This window comes from Thunnus maccoyii, chromosome 14, assembly GCF_910596095.1.
Source record: "Thunnus maccoyii chromosome 14, fThuMac1.1, whole genome shotgun sequence".
Taxonomy (NCBI): Eukaryota; Metazoa; Chordata; class Actinopteri; order Scombriformes; family Scombridae; genus Thunnus; species Thunnus maccoyii.
Genome location: NC_056546.1, coordinates 31271102 through 31288424, shown reverse-complemented (window position 1 = coordinate 31288424; position 17323 = coordinate 31271102). Strand labels below are relative to the sequence as shown.

Below are 17323 nucleotides of genomic sequence, written 5' to 3'. Positions count from 1 at the left end.
TGTGAAAACAAATTTCCTGCATCTACAACTGGACATCCAGGTGAGGTTCAAAGCATGGACAATAACTGCAGAGTTGTCAAGAAACACTTTGCTTTGGTTTATTTTAAATTACCATTACCCCCTTTCTGTGCCAGACTGTTGAGGAAGCTGTGAAGATTGCACAGGACATTGGTAAGTCATCTCTTGTTTACTCGCTGTAAGTGCACAGTATATGTTGTGACAGAACAAAATTGCACTCAGTTCTTTTACTGGAGATATTTAACCCATACCCTCTTCTGTCTCTGACCTAGAGGAGGTGTTCAGTCATTATGATTTATAAATTTTTAATTATCTCATTGTTCTACATATAATCTTACTTTACATAGCTCTGTTTTCAGGTTGTGCAGCTCTCTGACACTTGTGTATATTGCAGTGTTGAATATTTTAGTAGACTGTTAAATACTCTGATGTTCACGTTGCGTGTGATTACTGGACATGTGGTTGTGTGGTTAAAGCAAGGCAAAAATGCACCTATACAATTGTGGTGGTGTTGTTGCTAGGTTACCCAGTAATGATCAAAGCATCTGCAGGAGGAGGGGGGAAAGGAATGAGGATTGCTTGGAATGACGAGGAGACAAGGTATTCTTCAAATCCTTTAACTACTTTTAAGTGTACTAGTCTTCTCCTAATAAAACTATGTTAGCTGCTTCAGTAGATTATAATATAGTATACTATAGATAACTATAGATAAGTCTGCCACAGTTACAACTTCTACAACTGGAACAACTACTGCTGTTACTACTAGTCTTCCTTAAACTACTTTAACATCTATCTCAGGTGCTACAAATCACAATTACTTCTTTAAATACTTCAGACTTCAACTGCTGCAGTTACTGCTAAAGCTATTAACTCAGTCCCTTCAACTACCTTAACTGCTGTTTACTATCTACTGCTATTTTAAAGGCTTTGGGTACTTCTTTCATACTGCTTTTATTATAAGAGATCCTATTTCTACTTTTATTTTTACTACAACTATGAACCACAGGAAAGACCGATGTTTGTATTTGCTCCATAACCGCTGCAACTTGTGTGTGTGTGTGTCTGTGTGTCTGTGTACTGTTACAGGGAAGGTTTTCGGTTTTCGTCCCAGGAGGCAGCCTCCAGCTTTGGAGATGACAGGCTGCTCATTGAGAAGTTCATAGACAACCCTAGACACATAGAGATTCAGGTATAACACACGTGCACACACACAGGTCTGATGTTACCATCTGATAATGATAATGAGAGGGAACTCAGTGTCCCAGTTTTGGTATGCGAACTCTAACAAGTTTCTTACTCTTAAGACAGCCTTGCGATTCATTATTAATTATTTCTAAAATAAAATCCTTGTTTTTCTTCAATGAAAGCTTTTTACAATTTACCTCTGATATTTTCACAGAAAAACCTAGGCAACGTACACATATATTGAAGACCATATGTGCACATTTTTTTTAGAATATGATGAGTATTTCATGAACAAGTTGTAGCTTTTTGTTTTTAATATTAGATTTCTAGTAAAAATTGGTGTAACATACAAGTTTCAGTGATCAGGTCATCAAGTTTTTAATACACTTGATTGGCATGAATGTAAATAAAAATAATGGATATGAACATTGCTTTTATTAGTTGTTTCAAAAATGGGTATTGTGACAAAAAAAAAATCTTATGGCCTCCTCCTCTCCAGTGAGAACCAGAGAATAATACTGTATGCTTCTTGTAGGTGCTGGCTGATAAACATGGTAATGCTCTGTGGCTGAATGAGAGAGAGTGCTCCATCCAGAGGAGGAACCAGAAGGTAGTGGAAGAAGCTCCCAGGTTAGTGAGAAAGTCTATCTTCTCTTGGATTTTTTTTTTCAATCAATAGGCAAATGCAACCAACTTTCTTTTTACACAAGAGTGTGTAGTAAAGACTGCAACTACACTAAGGTAAAAAGTTGGACTGGAGGCAAGTGTGGGTGGTAGATATGCTAGTAAAAAGCCACGACCAACAGAACTGAATAGGACACTAGACCCCATATCTGTGAAGAGGATTAGCATAACATTAAAAAACATTACAACTGGAACAGCCCACTTATACTTTAAAAAATAAGGGGGATACTTTCTCAGAGCATGGGAACCTCTTATGAACCTCTGACCATCCGCCCAACCCGGTTAGATATGCTTTGATCCCATCTAGAAAAGAAATATATTTACTGTGACCATAGTTTAATTTTTTTTGTTAATGTTTTTATTTATTTCTAATCATTTTGTATTTTATTTCACTTTAGTTGCTATTACTATTATCTTATATTACCCTTATTTTCTCTGTACTCTGTCTTTTGATAAAGTTTGTTAAATGATGAAAATAAATAAAGAAATAATTGGGAAAAAATAGTCAAGACCAGCAGCACTAATGGTCTTCAGCATAATGACACCAGAGTTGCTGCTATAAATAATTACTGTTAAATTTCACATGGAATATTGTACTTTCCTTTTATTAGACAGCTTGCCAGCATCACAGATACATAATATTATATTGTAGTGTTGAACTACAATAAGACTGCAGTAAACTATGAGAACATTTTATCGCATTCTTATATTTTCTCATCTACCCTGTTTGGTTGTTGATATGTTTTGACATATTATTTTAGAGTAAAAGTAAAGTAAAAACTTTATTTATATAGCATCTTTTTTTAACACAGGTTACAAAGTGCTTTACATTGATATTTGCACACAAAGAAAAGAGACACATTCAAGAACACATACAGACATCACTCACATACGAATACAGAAGGCATACAGTCATTACCCAGAGAACACACTTGAATTTATCGAATGTTATGGGAAAGCCATCCTAAAAAAGTAGGTTTTCAAGTGTTTTATGAAACAGTCAACAGACTCAGCTGATCTGATGGAAGTGGGGAGGTTGTTCCAAAGTCTGGGTGCCAGGGAAGCAGGTGCGAAAGCACAGTCGCCTTTAGTTTTTAGTTTGGCAAGTGGTATGGCCAACAAGTTTTGATTGTAAGACCTAAGTGACTGCTCGGTAGCTGAAAAAAGCAGGATTGAACCAATTTATTGACATGGTGTTCAAATTTCAATTTAGGGTCAAATATAATGCCAAGATTCCTGATGTTAGATTTGACATAGGGGGAGGTGGGCCAATATGATGAATGATGCCTTTAGCAATATTTTCAGGGCCAAAAATGAGAAGCTCAGTTTTGTCAGAATTTAGGTGAAGAAAATTGACAGATATCCAGTCCTTTCCTGAAAAATATAGCTGAGTGTCATCTGTGTAGCAATGATAGGATGTACAACCAAAGCGACTGATTATCTGGCCCAAGGGAAGCAGTACAAAGAGAAAAAGAATAGGACCAAGGATTGACCCCAGGGGCATCCCATATAGCAGTGGAGTGGATGAGGACACATAGTCACCCATGGAGACAGAAAAACCTCTATTTGACAAATATGACGCAAACCATTCTAGAGCTTTCTCTGAGATATGAACGCATGTATTTAGTCGATTAATGAGGATGGAGTGATCAATGGTGTCAAAGGCAGCGCTCAAGTCGAGTAAGACCAAGATGGAGAGTTCCCCCCTATCAGCCGGCACAAGGATGTTATTCATGACTTGTAACAGAGCAGTTTCAGTACTGTGGTTTTGATGAAAACCAGATTAAATTTATCAAAGGTATTATTCCCTTCAACAACTTGAAGAGGCTGCTCAGCGACAAGTTTTTCCAGCATTTTTGAAATGAAAGGTTATTTTGAGATGGGTCTGAAATTGTTCAAAACGGCTGGATCAAGGCCGGGTTTTTTAGAAGGGGCTGGACACTGGCTGTCTTAAACTGATCAGGGACATAACCAGAGGTGTGGGACATGTCTATAATATTGAGTGGGTAAATGGGGGCAAAATGGGCCAATAAATTTGAAACACTACTAGGTGGATCAAAAGCAGTGGACAGGAGCACAATGCTGGATCTAATTCTATCTTGTTGACAAAAATGATAAATGCAATTCACAGTCTTCAGTTGAGGTGGCAAAGATAGTAGCAGGTTGTACTAGCTGATTGATTGCGCAAAACAGAGCTTGGGGATTGTGTTTATTAGCAGTAATTAAATCTGAGAAATAAGCTGTTTTTGCATCCTTGATTTTCTGATTGAGTAAAGTTAAAAGTTCTTCATGTATAGAAAGTGAACATTGAGTTTTGTCTTTTTCCATCTGCGCTCAGCCCTCCCACATTCCTGCTTACAGCTACGGATAGCAACATTTATCCATGGTGATGATTTGGTGGCTGCTACTGACCTGGTTTTAATAGGTGCGATAGCATGTAATGCAAAGGAGCACAGGCTATTGAAACTATTGACCAAATCATTAATATTAGAGGGTTGAATATGGCTATTATATAAATCAGAAAAATAGATGAGAAATTTGAAGCAGACGGGTTATAAAAAATGCGGGAACATACTGTTTGCTTCTGATTTGGAGAAGTTGCCTGGATGAAGGAGTCAAATAGAATACATTTATGATCGGAGACAAGGTCTATCAATGAGAAGGAGTTTATAGTTAGGCCAAAAATGAGGTCAAGGGTGTGGCCTCGGTCATGTGTTGAACCAGAAACATGCTGCACCAGATTGAATGAATCAGTAATGTTTAGGAATTTAGTGGCAAAGTGGTTGGATGGGTCATTGACATGGATATTAAAATCTCCTATAAGAATATTTTTATCATGATTTAGGACAATGGAAGATAGGAATTCAGAAAACTCTGCTAAAAACCAGAGTTTGGTTTGGGGGGACAGTAGATTAAGATACAGCAGATAGGGTTTTGACAGTTGATTTTAAACATGAGCTTCTCGAAACTCTGAAAAATATCAACAGATATATGCTTACAGTTAAAATGGTTGCTGTAGGCGACAGCAAGGCCCCCACCACAACCAGTGGACCTCGGGGAGTTAAAATATCTATATTCAGGAGGGCAGAATTCGATTAAATGGCAGCAGTCCCCAGTCTTTAGCCATGTTTCTGTCAGAATCAGAAAATCCAAATTATGGGATGTGATCAAATCATTCAGGATAAAGGTTTTGTTTGACAGAGACTTAGCATTGAATAGAACAAACTTATCTAGAGTGATGGATTGCACAGACTGTTTATGATTGTAGGTAATATGGATGAAGTTACTACCCTTAGCTGTAGTTGTGTGAGCAGGGATGCATGTCTTGGTCCTAAACTTTGTTGACGATGGGAATCAGTGAGACTGGGTTAATAGATAGGCTACTGTCAGGGGTCCGAACCACAGGCAAACATTTAACAGTCCTGTTCGAAATAGCTTCAGGATTTACACACTATGTGGCATTTACAGTGACAGGAGTATTACACTGCACAGTTATTACTATAATGGAATGGACTAACCCCATGTCAGTTGCAAAAAGATTTGCATGAATTCAGCGTCAGTGCCATACTGTTAGCTAGCACACGAGAGCCAGACCAGTTTGTGTGAAGACCATCATACCTGAAAAGCATGGGTCTGTCCAGAAATGTAGTGAAATTGTCAATGAAAGGAATTCCCAGTGATCTGCAGTAGCCTTTTAGCCAGATGTGCAGATTGAGTATACGGCTGAACTTTACGTCTCCCCAGCAAGGAGAAGGCATAGGGCTGGAGATAACACATTCCAGGAGTGTGTCGATAAGGCTCATAAAGTCCTTTTTCAGTTTGAATTTTGTTTTTTGTTTGATCTGATAGAGATGGATTTCATGGACACTGGTGGTGGATAATTGAGTTTTCATATTAATCATAAAATTATATTTTTAAAGCAAAAAAAAGAAAACAAAAAAGGGTTTTTTTAACTTCCTAGTCCTTTTCGAACATGAAATGCCTTATTTGAATTGTTAACTAGGATTTTGATATGTTTGCTGATGATTTTGTTTCTTGTTTTCTTGCTTATATATTTTATATAATCATTTATAATAATATAATCATTTATATATAATTTACAGAGCAGTCTCAATTCAGAGATGTTGGTGTGTTTCCTTACATGAACTTCCTGCTTCAGGTCCTACCACAGCATTTCTATAGGATTAAGGTCAAACTTTGACTCAGCCATTCCAAAACATTAACTTTCTTCTGCTTTGATAGCACGACTTGTGTGTTTAGGGTTGTTGTCTTGCTGCATGACCCACTTTCTCTTGAATTTCAGTTCAAACACCGTGACGTTTTCCTGTAGAATTTGCTTCTACAACTCAGAATTCATAGTTCCATCAATGATTGCAAGCAGTCCTGGTCCAGAGGGAGCAAAGCAGGCCCAAACCAGGATACTGCTATTACCATGTTTCACAGAAGGGATAAGGTTCTTTTGCTGGAATGCAGTGTTTGCTCGTTGCCAAACATGACGCTTCTCATTCAAGCCAGAAAGTTTGATTTTGGTTTTATCCGTCCACAGAACATTTTTACAATAGCCACGCGGTCTTTAGCAAACAATAGACGGACAGCAGTGTTCTTTTTGGAGAGTAGTGGCTTGCTCCTTGCAACTCTGCCATGCACATCATTGATGTCCAATGTTCCCCTGATGGTGGACTCATAGACATTGACTGTAGCCACTGCAAGTGAGTCTTTCAATTTCCTAGACATTACCCTGGGGTCCCTTGTGACCTCCTGGACTATTACATGCCTTGCTCTTGGTGTGATCTTTGTTGGTTGACCACTCCTGGGGAAGGTAACAATGGTGTTGAATGTCCTCCATTTGTACACGATCTGCCTGACAGTCGAGTCCAAACTCTTTAGAAATGGTTTTGTAACTCTTTCCAGCCTGTTGAGCTTCAACAGCTCTTCTTCTAAGGTCCTCAGAAATCTCCTTTGTTTGAATCATGACACATTTCCACAAACCCTGTTGTGAAGCTCAGACTTTGATAGAGAGGACCAAGATTTCTCCTCTTTAAATAAGGCAGGGCCTCACAGAGTCATGTTTGATTGTCATCCCATTGATAAAAACATCCAACTTTAATTTCCCCTTCAAATTAATTGATAATCCTAGAGGTTCACATAGTATTTTTTTCATGGACAAACCTGTCTACAATAAATTATAAGAAGATAGATCTGTGTGTGCCGGTGTTTTGTTTCTTTTATCCTTGCCACAACCGTGCACCCAATACTCCTTTTAAGACTTGGAACTGTGTGCACCGATGCTTTTTACTGATTCACATACTTTTGCCACACACAAATGTAACATTGGATCATTTTCCTCAATAAATAAATTAACAAGTGTAAGGTTTTTGTCTCATTTGTTTAATTGATGTTTCTTTATCTAGTTTTAAGAATGAATGAATGAAAATCTGATCACATTTTAGGTCATATTTATGCAGAAATAGAGCAAACTCTGTAGGGTTTCCAAAACTGTCAGACACCACTGTATATGTAACACGTGTATCTATTTTTTCACCTACTTGCTTGTACAAAATAGTCATATATTTATGTTTGCTTATATTAGTTTAGCTTTGCTGTAATTGTTGTTGCTCTATGTCTGTGTCTTCCTGAATATTGTTCTGCAAACTGTATGAAAGTATATTGAGAGCCACTAAAAACTGAGTCAAATTGCTTGTATGCATAAATATACTGTACAAAAATAAATCTGATTCTGATCATATCTGTAATGGTATGCTGATGCTTTAAAAGCGTGTTTGTTCAACCGTGTTATTTGATTTTGGAAAGAATAACTAAATTTCAAGCAATTGAATCTGTTTTATTAGACTCCCAATTTGTGAGTCTGTTCCATTTACACCACTGAAATGAGTCTGAGTTTTTTCAGCATTGTGTACTTTCCAGTACGTTCCTGGACCCAGTGACACGGCAGGCGATGGGTGAGCAGGCAGTGCAGCTGGCCAAGGCTGTGCAGTATTCCTCTGCTGGCACTGTGGAGTTCCTGGTTGATTCTAAGAAGAACTTCTACTTCCTGGAGATGAACACACGACTACAGGTCTGCGTGAGAGTGTGTGTGTATTTGTCTGTATGTGGCTGTAGATGGTTCCAACAGTTGGGTTATAACATTCAGGATTGTGTTTTTTTTTTCAGACTGATTGCTTATTTTTAGCCTTTAATTGCACTTGAAAGCTTTATTTTCACTTGAGGAACAAGAGACTATTCTTCATGTGTGTCAAGTGTACAATGTCACAATAGAAAAAAGCCCACAAAAACTAAGTAAGTAAGAAATTATATGTAACAAACACCATAAAGAGACAAAGAATTCAGCCAAATACATAGGATGCAACACAACACAAAGACTGGGAAGAACAGTTTATATCAGGCTCATAAAAATACCAACAGTTACCAGAATATCAGTCTTCGGTATCTGTTGTAATGATTCCATGAGGCTGGAGCAACTAAAAGCAATGGTGTTGGGTTTTGAGTCAAGTGAAGTCTATTTTATTGTATAGTCAAATATGACAAATTACAAATTTGCCTTGGGGGCTTTACAATCTGTGCAGCAATACAACATCTTCTGTCCTTAGACCCTTGTTTAGTTTAGTTAGTTTATTTTGTATTTACTGAATGAACCTACAGCTTAAGCCAGTCTGCAGAGCAATTTTTTAAATATATTTTTGGGCATCATTTTTGCCTTTATTCGGCAATAGAAAATATAAAGAGACAAGAAACATGGGTAGAGAGAGGGGTAATATATACAACAATTGTCATGGCCAGTGGTTATGTAGTATGTGTCTTAACATGGAGACTACTGGAAAATCCCTGCAGAGCTAATTCAATAAGCTCTAGTAAGATCTCCATGTGAAAGAAAGTGAGGTCGGATAAAGTAGATGTCTATTTAGAAGAACCTTTACAAGTAACATCCAGCCACTGTTCTCTGCTTATGTGAAAGTGTTCAATCAGCTGTTACAATTCAAAGAGCAAACAGAGAGATGGCCCAGCTGTCTGCCATGCCACATTTACACATAATTAATTCACATTGTATTCTCTCTACAGTACTCGAGACAAATGATCTTTTTTCTATATATGTTTTGGGGATTTTGTGCAATTATTATAGACAGTAGAGAGATGGAGAATAACATACAACAAAGGTTCCCAGCTGGACTCAAACCAGAAGAACTGGAACCTTTATCCACACCTCAGTCTTTATCAGTGCATGGAGTTTGACCAAGCCATCCTTAACCATCTCCATGATAAATGAGGAAACTCAACCTGCTGATGACAACCCTAAGATGTGTCTGAAATACCTGGAAAAAGCCAGCAATGGTTCCTACTAGTTTGCTAGCAGAAACCTGTATCTTCTCTGTTTAACCTTTTGACCCCAGGTGGAACATCCAATCACAGAGTGTATTACTGGCCTGGACCTAGTAGAACAGATGATCCGGGTTGCCAAGGGTTACCAACTGCAGCACAAACAGGAAGATGTACCAATAAACGGCTGGGCCTTTGAGAGCCGTGTCTATGCAGAGGTTTGTGTGTGCATGATGCTCATCATGGAATATGGTTGAATTTATTTATTTTTATGGCCTCTCAATTTGATTATATTAAAAACTGTTTTATAAACATTCAACAAAGTGTTAGTTATTACTAAGTTATTACCAGGGGAGCAGTTGTTTCAGAAATACTAAATCCAGCCTGTCTGGCACCAACAATCATGCCGTGGTCAAAGTCACTGAGATCACATTTTTTCCCAATTCTGATGTTTGATGTGAACATCAACTGAGGTTCCTGAGCTGTATCTGTGTGATTTTATGCATCACGCTACTGCCACATGATTGGCTTATTGAATAATTGCATGAATAAGCAGGTGTACAGGTGTTCCTAATAAAGTGCTCAGTGAGTGTAGTTACTAGGTGACTGTCTGAACATCACCCCACCCTTTAACTCTGTGGGCTTTGCTGTGTGATATAGCACTCCTGTACTTTTTCATTGAAAATCAACGTTATATTTCATAAAAGAGAGCAATAATTTTCTGACTGACCTCCTCCTTTGAGAGTTTGAGTACTGCTTCAACTTAAAGTTCCAGTGTTTTCCAGATTTCCTTATGTTTCTTTGTTGTTTGTTCTATCAGGACCCTTATAAATCTTTCGGTCTTCCCTCCATTGGACGGTTGTCTCAATACCAAGAGCCACTCAACCTCAGCAATGTAAGTTTGTGTGTGTTTGTGATAGGAGCCTTAACTCTTTAATAGGCAAGGTCTTTGTGTAACATACAACTATGTCCTCAGTCTACATAAGAAATTAGAGCTGCAACAGAGAAGAGAATTCAGTGTTCATTAAACTGGCTCATATGATCTCAAAAAAAAAAAAAAAAAAAAAAAAAAAAAATATATATATATATATTCTTTTCACACACAATCCACTCAAATCCAGTGACTGGCAAGCTTCCTGCCAATATGACTATGTTTTCATCTGCTTCTCGCTCTGTTAGGTCCGTGTAGACAGCGGCATCCAGGAGGGAAGTGACATCAGCATCTACTATGATCCCATGATCTCTAAGGTCAGTGATGTATTAAATACAGCATAATTGTGTGAACTGTGTGTCATTTTTAGGAGCAGGTGGTCTCAAGAAGAAAGTAGATTACAAAATGCCACCATTCCACAAGGGTTTGTGGTTCCACAATAATTTCCTCTGGTATTTATTTGTAGTTGGTTACCTATGGAGCTACACGAGCTGAAGCCCTTGCCAAGATGGAAGATGCTCTGGATAACTACGTTATCAGAGGTACACCAACAGATCAGACACAGTCACTTTTCAAATGGCAATTTTTTGTCTCTCTGCAATGAAATGTGGTCATCTTCGCTCCAGGTGTGACCCACAACATTCCCCTCCTGAGGGAAATCATCACCCACCCTCGCTTTGTCTCTGGTGACATCAGCACCAACTTCTTGCCGGAAGTTTATCCCGATGGCTTCAAGGGCCACCAGCTGGAGGTGGACAAACGCAGGGAGCTGTTGGCCTCGGCAGTGGCTCTCTACATCACTGCTCAGCTCCGTTCACAGAAGGTCCTGGGCAACCTGAGGTGACGACACCAGCAGGCTTGATTATTGTGGGAGGCTACGGAGGTCTAGTTTTCTACACACCGCCCCTACTGTCATTTAACTACTTTATGAAAAATGCAGTACAATGCAGAAGTAGGGCGGGGCGATATGATGAAAATTTCATATTCCAATACAGGTCATTTCATATCCGATAATGATACCTATCCCGATAAAGCACATTTTAATCCAATGAATAAATAGTTGGTCCGTCCCCTCCATTTCCCACTGCCGGCATAAAGCCGCCTCTGTGTGCTTTTACATAGCATGTTGGTGTGACGGAGATCATACTGATCATAGCAGTAAACTCTGCCATGAGGAAGTACAAAGACATTACTAGGACGAGGGAAGGACATTTCTCTTCGTTTGATTATAATAAAAGTTAAGTTAGACCTTTCTGACAGCTTCCCGACTCATTTTAAAAAAGACTAGAGAGAGAGAGAGAGCTGAGAGCACCAGCAAGAGAGAGAGAGCAGCGTCAAGTGAGCTAGAGAGTGAATGAAGAGAGGGAGCACTGGTAGTGAGAAAGGCGGTGAATCAGACCAATAAAATGTTATTTTTTGATTCTTTCACAGTGGTTACGTTCTAAAACACTAACACCCCCACACACCTCCGCTCAACTCTGCAGTTGTACACCGCACCACCTGGTTTGGTCTGAATATGGTTTAAGGGGCTGTAGAGCAGAGGAGAGTAGTGCAACCGTAAATGACAGGGAAACACAGCAAAAACTCTTGCACACTGAGCTGAAAAGAGAGCACATAAATTTGGTAAATAACACAAATAATGACTCTACTGCGTTTTGCTGTCATTTATGGTCGCTGTCTTGCTGCTTCTCTGCTCTTTCTCAGTGCGGGCAGGACTGAGCCCTCCGTGTGTGTGCAGCGTAGCAGAGTAGAGACAGACAGCGGTGGAGAGTTGACAACAACTAAGCTCGTTATGTTACTGTTAGTGTGATAAAAGTTTCACGAGTAAAAAGCCAAGAAGAGTAATTTATCGATGTAATCCGTGCAACAGATGGACAGACTCCAAATGACGAAAAATGTTGGTGTAAAGAGTGGGATTTGCGCCACGATATAAACGATAGAGCATAATATGAAATGATAGACATTTTTCTCTCGTCACATGATATATCATCACAAACATGCAGAAGCTCTATGAGTGGAGAAGCTCTATGCCCAACAGTCCCTGGCACTGAAAGTGTGAGGAATGTATTGTTTTTGTAAAGATTATTATTAGGGCCCAAGCTTGAATTCTTCTTCTTCTTCTTCTTCTTCTTCTTCTTCTTCTTCTTCTTCTTCTTCTTCCCGACTCATTTTAAAAAAGACTAGAGAGAGAGAGAGAGCTGAGAGCACCAGCAAGAGAGAGAGAGCAGCGTCAAGTGAGCTAGAGAGTGAATGAAGAGAGGGAGCACTGGTAGTGAGAAAGGCGGTGAATCAGACCAATAAAATGTTATTTTTTGATTCTTTCACAGTGGTTACGTTCTAAAACACTAACACCCCCACACACCTCCGCTCAACTCTGCAGTTGTACACCGCACCACCTGGTTTGGTCTGAATATGGTTTAAGGGGCTGTAGAGCAGAGGAGAGTAGTGCAACCGTAAATGACAGGGAAACACAGCAAAAACTCTTGCACACTGAGCTGAAAAACACATGAGTGGAGAAGCTCTATGCCCAACAGTCCCTGGCACTGAAAGTGTGAGGAATGTATTGTTTTTGTAAAGATTATTATTAGGGCCCAAGCTTGAATTATTATTATTATTATTATTATTATTATTATTCTTCTTCTTCTTCTTCTTCTTCTTCTTCTTCTTCTTCTTCTTCTTCTTCTTCTTCTTCTTCTTCTTCTTCTTCTTCTTCTTCTTCTTCTTCTTCTTCTTCTTCTTCTTCTTCTTCTTCTTCTTCTTCTTCTTCTTCTTCTTCTTCTTCTTCTTCTTCTTCTTCTTCTTCTTCTTCTTCTTCTTCTTCTTCTTCTTCTTCTTCTTCTTCTTCTTCTTCTTCTTCTTCTTCTTCTTCTTCTTCTTCCAAAACAAATGCATTTTTGAAGGGCCAAAAATGCTCAAAAACTTATCAAACTCTGCACTTTCGTCAGAAGTGGTGAAAAATTTTATATTTATTGGGTCTTGGGCATGACAAAATGGCTCAAGAGTGTCCCCTAGAAAATTTCAAAATCAAAGCCCTCCCTTTTAATTTTGATGTAGATTTATGAAATTTGGTAGGCAGATGTACCATCTCCAGCCTTAAAACAAGCCTCTTGGAGCCATACCCTAAGTCCAACAGGAAGTTTTAGTTTTCATGGAATACCCTTGGTGTGGCATGCAGTACAATTAAACAGGATGTTGTTGTAACTCAGCTTTACATTGTCCAATCTGCCCCAAACTTCTCCTGCTTGATAAGAGTCCAGGCCACAAAACACATGCCCATGTCAATAATGAGTCATACTCACAGCGCCATCTACTGACAACAGGAAGTCAGCTTTACGTGAAAACATGAAATTTACATGGTGTGGTCTACACATGATATACGGATGTATGATTAGTGGGTGTTCTCTAGTGCCACACAGTGGACACATGAGGTGATAGTTATGACCTACATGCAATGTCTGATATTCATAAAAATATATATCACAATTTAACACAATTTCTAACACATCTCCCGCGCCACATACTGCACACAGGAAATATTTTACCCATTTACACAATGTCCCATAATCCTGACAATCCAGAGCCGTGTGAGCCAAACTCCAGTAGCGATTCTATGACTGCAGCTCCCTCCAACGCGTGTGAGGTGCGAGGGCCCGCTCATCGCTGCTTGCAGCTTTAATTACCATTTGGTTTATTATGTCCTTCAAGTTAGTCATAATTTCCCCTGCAGTTCTGATTGATGCTGGGGCATGTTGTCAGGCAGACTTATGAGGATTTGCCTCAAAGCATTATTATTCAGCACCACCTAGAGACCAGAAACATGTGGGCATTGTTAAGTACATTTAGGTGACACTGTTAAAAACAATCGTTTGGAACTGTAAAATGCCAACTATAAAGCCACCTATAGAGTGTTATTCAAGTGGATGTTACTCTAGAAGAACAAGCTCTGATGGTATGGCCCTTGATAATATAAAATGAGCCATATGTGTGTTGCAGGATGTCCTCCACGCCTGTGGAATGTAGGTGCTGGGAGCTGTGTGTGGAGCTGGGGGAGGGACACCATGCGATTGAGGTTACAAAATCAGGAGATGTTTATACTGTGAGTATTTAAAGTTGTTTTATGCACAAATTAAATATTATCATTAAAGCTGCATGCAGGGTCTTATGACGCCAGGCTCTAGTCATATTTTTTGACATATACGCATTATATAAATTTTAAAGCACAAGTTTCAGTGTTTTTCTTAATCGTCATTTTCAGTCATTTTTCTTAACTAGTACAGTGCCTGTTCAAAATGTGCCTGCTCGGATCGGGCTGATTGTGTGGCTTCTGGCTGCTACTTCAGTACATAGAAAAATGAATACAGTTGATGTGAGGTGTGAGTATATACACCAACAAAATGAAAGAAACTAACAGTCTGTTATATACAGATTATATAAATAATAGGCTAAGTACATGTAATGTAATAATAAATACATGTTCTTTTCTCATTTCAAGTGAAATAAGGGTAGCACTTAAAAATAACAATATGCATCCTAAAATAAAGTGGATCGATCATATTGGGCTCTTAGATTGTTCCTATTTTCTGTGCCTTCAGTTCAGATTTGAGTTGGAATGTATGCTCCAAAGATTTGTGGTTTGTCTGTAATGGTGCTTCACAATCGCCACAGTCTAGGAGCATATGAGACAAACTGCCTTTGAACTGCCCGTGTAAGTATTTGTTCCATTTTACATGAGTAACTCCAGTCATTATGTATTGGGCTCGCAGTGCTTCCAAAATGCGGGTGACCTACACTCAAGCATGTACCTGAATGCCTCCTGTGTAGACACAATGGTTCATACGCCGCTGATACTGCTGATGTGCTAAACGTGCTGCTCATGCTATGTTTGCTCAAAAGATTTGTGCTTTGTCTCTAGTGGCGCTTCACAATCGCCAAGACAAACTGGTTTTGAACTGCCTGTAGAAGTATTTGCTTAGTTTTACATGCATAAATACAGTCATTGTGTATTGGGCTTGGAACACTTCCAAAACATGGGTGACCTATGCTCAGCAATGTACCTGAATGCCTCCTGTGTAGTCACTTGCTGCTGATCTGCTAAATGTGCTGCTCACGTTACACATTCTGTCTAGACATGGGGTCAGAGTGTTCATTCTTGATTAAAAGCTCTGTTTTCACTGTCTACTTTTCTCTTTTTAGAGAACTTTTCTCTGACTCCTGTAACACCTCGTCTCTGTTCTCTCCCTGCAAGTCAGAGTCAGTTGGCAGAGCCCTGAAGCTCTGCTGTGCCCCTGCAGAGAGCGGAGCGGCTCATTGAGCGCTGGTTTATTCAGAGTTTATTAATATTAAACGTATTGCTTGTCCAAATTGCACCAAAGTTGACACAGCACCCCCTGTGTACCCCAGCAATACACCCGCCAAGTGTGGGGTGGATCCGATGGTTCGAGGAGTATGCGAAGGACACACACGCACACACACACACACACACACACACACACACACACACACACACACACACACGCACACACGCACATACAGACAGAGATTCCTTCCTTTAGTAGTCATTTGTAGTCTTTGTTGTCTCAATTACTGTTTGTAGTGGTTGTTTATCTATGTCTGTTTTATTTTTAGTCTCTTTGCCTGTATTACAGTGTTGCATTATGTGTTTTATCCCTTAAAAGCCTAACCAGGAAAAAGGACTGCAAATTACCTATGGCTAGAAGTCCTATATACATTGCATCGGTTGCATTTTCTTTAAATATCTCTTGAACCATTCATCTGATCAACTCCACACTTGACGGATATATGACTGGGGAATTAAGGGAGTGCCTTGTCGAATTTGGTGCAATTTGTGCAGGCGGCATGATCAATATTAACACATTTAAACTAAATAAACAAGTCAGCAGAGTGGGGCTCCTGGGTTCTTCGACTGCATGTCATGATCAGAGCTGTTCAACCCTGCCATAAGAGAGAGGAGGAAGGGACATCTCTCTTTGTATGATAACGTTAAAAGTTAGGCTTTGTTGTGGGTTTCCTGACTTATTTTAAAAATAGACAAGAAAAAGGGAGAGTGATAGCGAGCAAACTAAGCGCACAAGTGAGTGATAGGGAGACGTCACTGGAAAGTTTTCTCTGGGAGAGATTAAGCCTGTGAACCATCAAATACTCGACAGGTGATTTACTGTAGAGACAGATGCTCTTTTGGTGCAATTTGGACGTGACACATTTAATATTAATTAACTTTGAATAAACAAGTGAACAGCGAGCCGTTCAGCTCCATGTCTGAGTGTAGTGGGGGCTGTTTGATATAACTGATATGATTACCATTATAATTACTGTTATAATGGTAATGGTGAGACCAGGAGCCCCACAGCAGGCTGGCCTCCGACTTGCTGAGTGGGACAAAGACATATGCTCTGCTCAGTTAAACTGCCCGAGAAAGAAGAACAAGCACACACAGGAGGCGGAGGAAGCAAAACTAGCCAATAGGAGTGTAAACATTTTTGATTGGCAGCAGTACCAACCAATGGAAGGCCATAAACTGCTTCTATGGTTCAACCTCAGTTTAGTCTCACTGGTGAAGTTTCTGTCTAGATTAAAACTGTTTAATTTTTTAAATTTGTTAAATATCAAAATAATTGAGCTCCCCAGGTGACAAGCACAAAACAAACTTAATGAGAGTTTACATAAAATTAGCTGCATCATCACAACTTTGAAAATGAATTAGTAAAAAATCCAAACTTCTTATGTGTGAAGTTTTGGTAAAGGTTGAAAGTAATTTGAAGGCTGTGAAAACTTTTTTTTTTTTAACATTTTGGACTTATTTCAAAATGAGGGGAGACTGTGTGATGAAAGAATGTTGTTTCTATAAGCTTAAGACCAAAACATAAAAGTGTCTGTTATAGCGCCATCATGGGGTCAGATGATAAGGTTTTTGTCATTTGAGTAGTTGATGAGACCTCTGGAGTGTCTGCCAAGTTTGATTTGTCATAGGTGTTTCAGTTTCTGAGCTCCACTTTTAGGGTAGAAGTGAAATAGGAATAATAACAATCTGGACAATTCCAGTATCCATGAGTGACAATAGAATGCCTCTGAAGCATTAGAATGATTAGAAAAGAATCATTGATGTTAATTCATTTATACAGACAGCTGATTAAAACATTATCATGTTATCAACTC

The 17323-nt window shown here is 39.1% G+C and overlaps 1 protein-coding gene across 1 annotated transcript in view; it reads left to right on the top strand.

Annotated features, from left to right (window-relative positions):
- Positions 1 to 17323, top strand: part of pcca (propionyl-CoA carboxylase subunit alpha) — a 37527-nt gene that overhangs the window by 12516 nt on the left and 7688 nt on the right. The window contains exons 8-18 of the mRNA XM_042433989.1: positions 135 to 171; positions 540 to 618; positions 1105 to 1207; positions 1739 to 1833; positions 7813 to 7963; positions 9294 to 9437; positions 10040 to 10114; positions 10399 to 10467; positions 10617 to 10692; positions 10777 to 10990; positions 14144 to 14246. Coding sequence (XP_042289923.1) covers positions 135 to 171; positions 540 to 618; positions 1105 to 1207; positions 1739 to 1833; positions 7813 to 7963; positions 9294 to 9437; positions 10040 to 10114; positions 10399 to 10467; positions 10617 to 10692; positions 10777 to 10990; positions 14144 to 14246 — 1146 coding nt within the window. The remainder of the gene's footprint in view (positions 1 to 134; positions 172 to 539; positions 619 to 1104; positions 1208 to 1738; positions 1834 to 7812; positions 7964 to 9293; positions 9438 to 10039; positions 10115 to 10398; positions 10468 to 10616; positions 10693 to 10776; positions 10991 to 14143; positions 14247 to 17323) is intronic.